Source organism: Haliaeetus leucocephalus, unplaced genomic scaffold (genome assembly GCF_000737465.1).
Source record: "Haliaeetus leucocephalus isolate CR32 unplaced genomic scaffold, Haliaeetus_leucocephalus-4.0 Scaffold702, whole genome shotgun sequence".
NCBI classification, from domain to species: Eukaryota; Metazoa; Chordata; class Aves; order Accipitriformes; family Accipitridae; genus Haliaeetus; species Haliaeetus leucocephalus.
In genome coordinates this window covers 6,117,561-6,120,691 of record NW_010973138.1, presented here as the reverse complement: position 1 = coordinate 6,120,691, position 3,131 = coordinate 6,117,561, and the positions used below count along the sequence as shown (strand labels likewise).

Here is a 3,131-nt window from a genome sequence, read left to right as displayed (position 1 = left end):
TTTTAAAAAACCACATGAAACCTGTCAACAATTTATGAGCTGTAAGCATTTAAATAACAAAGGATAAAGGTCGAACTAACAGAGCACAACAAGACTTTTACTTCCACTTTGTCGTTAACATGTTTTTGTTATGCCTGTTTTACCTTTTGAAGAGATAACAGACTGTAAAAGTGATTATGCTAAAGTGAAGTGTCAATTTTGATTTAAGCAGAAGTAAAATGAGCTGCAAGAGGATAACTGAATTTATTTATTCCTTAACAATATTAACAAATACATCAATTAAGCACCTGCAAATGCACATCAGACAACCGAATTCTTTTTAACTGGTGTAAGAGTGGACAGCTGGATTTTACATTTTCAGTGTACCTGAAATTTCTCTAGTGCTACAAGTTTAATTAATAAAGTGCATTCAAAATCTTGATGAGACAGATGAATTAGTATTAGCTTATTTCAGTGTAAGGTTTAACCACTTAAATAGAGAAGACTTCCACCCAAAGCTTTTAACTTTTTCTTCTTCATTTTCCTTTGTGTCTGAATTAGAAGCATCTCTGTTTTCCATCAAAGCTTCATAAGTCTTTTGTGCTCGAACAATTTCTTTGTCTGCACTGAAGTGCACCATTTGTCTGCTCAGAATAGGAACAACTAAATTGAAGTTGTCAATTCTTTTGTTTAATTTCCTGATATCTTCTATAAATTGCTCACAGATATGATTCCATTGCTTTTGCCTATATGGTGTCATTGGCCCTCCAAGCTTACTTCTAGATGCCACTATATTCTTCCTTAACCGCTCAATAGTTTCCCGTATTTCTTTCTGCATCAGGATCCACTCTGGCTGGTATCCATTGTCTATTAGAATCCTGTTCAAGTTGTGAGTCATAGGGTCGATATGTGGACAGTCTGAAAATTTCTGCAAAGGTTTTCCTTTGCCACTGAGGTTGTCAAAGTCTCCTTTTGCCATCGATTCCTGGATGAGGTCCTCAACCAACCGCTCAACTGCCTGAGTTATTTTCACCTTCTTGCTCTGCCTTACATCTTTGGCTTTCATTAGGTCAGTCGCAGCATACTGGCTTTCAAGTCTTTGCTTCCGGTACTCCAACACTTGCTCGGTAGCACGGTCTACTCGAAATTGCATGTATTGCTTTTCTCTTTGGCTTGGTGTTCCAAAACCAACGCCTTCAAAACTCAAGTAGTGTCTATGCTGTGGTGCTTTTGATTTGAACTGATCTTCCTCCTCTTCATTACTCTCACTTGATTTCTTTTTTGTCGCCACATCACTGAGCACAACTCTGTATGCTTCTTCTACTTTCATAAATGCTTCAGAATCAGCTGTGGCAGAACCGCTGTCTGGATGGTATTTTTTGGCAAGACTTCGATATGAGTTTCTGATATCATCAAGGGAACATCCTTCCTCAAGCTCAAGAATTTTGTAAGAGTCCTTGATGTTGCTTTTAGGTTTGTAACCCGACAACATTCTGTTGCCAGAAATGTAGGGAAACGGTTTCAGGTTTCTTGGAATCATTGCTTGACGTACCATGAAATGATGCCCTATGTTGTTAGTCAGCATGACACAAAGCCACTTTGTACTTCTTCAGATGCAGCTACATTATAAACAATGGCCTATAAACACATTTTCATAAAAATTGTGTTAAATATGCTTTTTAAAAGAAGTCACATAAGTCTTATCTTTAACTTGTTGTATTATTTAAAGAAATCCCTGCAAGATTTCAGAACAGTATGCAATGTTCTTTTGTTTTACAGGCAAATATTGAAATCTGCATTTCTTATTAATTACTATTGAAGTAGTAGTATTACTATGTAAATGAAAATCAATTCACAATATAGTTTTCTCCTGGTACAGCAACAGTACCATCCATTTGTTTTGCAGTTCAGAATTCCCCAAAGGCCAAAGGTTTATTGCCTTTCTGCAAGCTCAGTGCAATGTAAACTGGAAATAGGCTTTATGTTGAGTGGTAACTCTCCTGAAACAACTCTCTCCCTTTTCCTCTACACACCCACATTCAGCCATCAACTGAATTTTCTATTCACATACATCAGTGCCTCAAGATCTACTACCTGGTACATTCTCAAAGGATTTCATTACAGTACCCTTTTGGTATTTCACAGCAACCAACGCAGCATTCAGACTATAGATTCATTTAGATTAACTCTTTGTTTCCCAGCAGGGCTCCCACATTCTAGTGACCAATCTCCTTTGTTTGTGCAAGGTAAGGTTATAAAACTGGAACTCAGAACAGATCAATACCAGACAGTGTCTCATTCTGTCAGGAATACCAGTGATTCTGAATTATTCTGGGAAACAGCAAAAGGAACACCTTTAGCAAATGGCAACATAAGTAAGTCTTCACGTAAAATCAAAAGTTGAAAACTATCATACGAGCTGCACACACAATTTACACATCAGCTAACTTCTCTTTATTAATGAAAATCCTAAGACAAAGGCTGCATACATGGCGCTAAAGAGTGTCCTTTCACAGATTCATCAGTGACTGCAGCATATCCTTTGCTGACTTCCTTTCCAAACAAAAAAAACTAGGTTAAATCAAGGTTAAGGATTAAATAGTGTTTATACGTTCTGCATGTAACACGCTGCCCTTCTGCACTAACCCATCTGAAAAGAGAAGGGGGAAGGACATGTACTTGGGATTGGATGAACGATTGGATCAACCCTGAATGTTTTCAGTTTATTTTGATCCAGGTAACTTATTAAGTCATCAGCTTGTGGTTATTATAATGCACCTTATTAACATGTTTTTTTTTTTCCATTTATGATATACATCATGATTTCTTTCCTTCTAGGTGGCTGGCAAAGATAATAATTTACTTCTGTATGGCCATAAAAAACCCACATAACTACTATTTAAATGGAAAGATCAGTGAATACACTTTTGAAATTCAACATACTGATCAGAAGCAGCAGACTTTAACTCTGCAGACTTGAATTTAATAGACTGGTGCTTAAAAAACCGTATCAAACTTTATGTACGGCACTCACGCCACGGGACCGAAGGGCGCCGGGGGATTTTTATTCCCCAGCCGTTTGAATTCAGCTCTCCCCGGCGGGGCGAGGTAAGGGGGGGGGACGACGGGACGGGACAAGACCGAGCCCCCCC

At 38.1% G+C, this 3,131-nt stretch overlaps 1 protein-coding gene across 2 annotated transcripts in view; it reads right to left on the bottom strand.

Moving 5' to 3' along the window:
- Positions 1 to 283: 283 nt before the first annotated feature.
- Positions 284 to 3,131, bottom strand: part of DNAJC28 (DnaJ (Hsp40) homolog, subfamily C, member 28) — a 3,121-nt gene continuing 273 nt past the window's right edge. Inside the window, exons 1-2 of one of the 2 annotated variants that reach the window (XM_010580395.1) lie at positions 2,107 to 2,780; positions 284 to 1,617 (exon numbers count right to left, since the gene is read on the bottom strand). In XM_010580395.1, coding sequence (XP_010578697.1) covers positions 446 to 1,564 — 1,119 coding nt within the window. In that variant the 5' untranslated portion in view covers positions 1,565 to 1,617; positions 2,107 to 2,780 and the 3' untranslated portion in view covers positions 284 to 445. Of the gene's footprint in view, positions 1,618 to 2,106; positions 2,781 to 3,131 lie in introns of those variants that run through there. The other variant, XM_010580394.1, reaches the window with a different exon arrangement.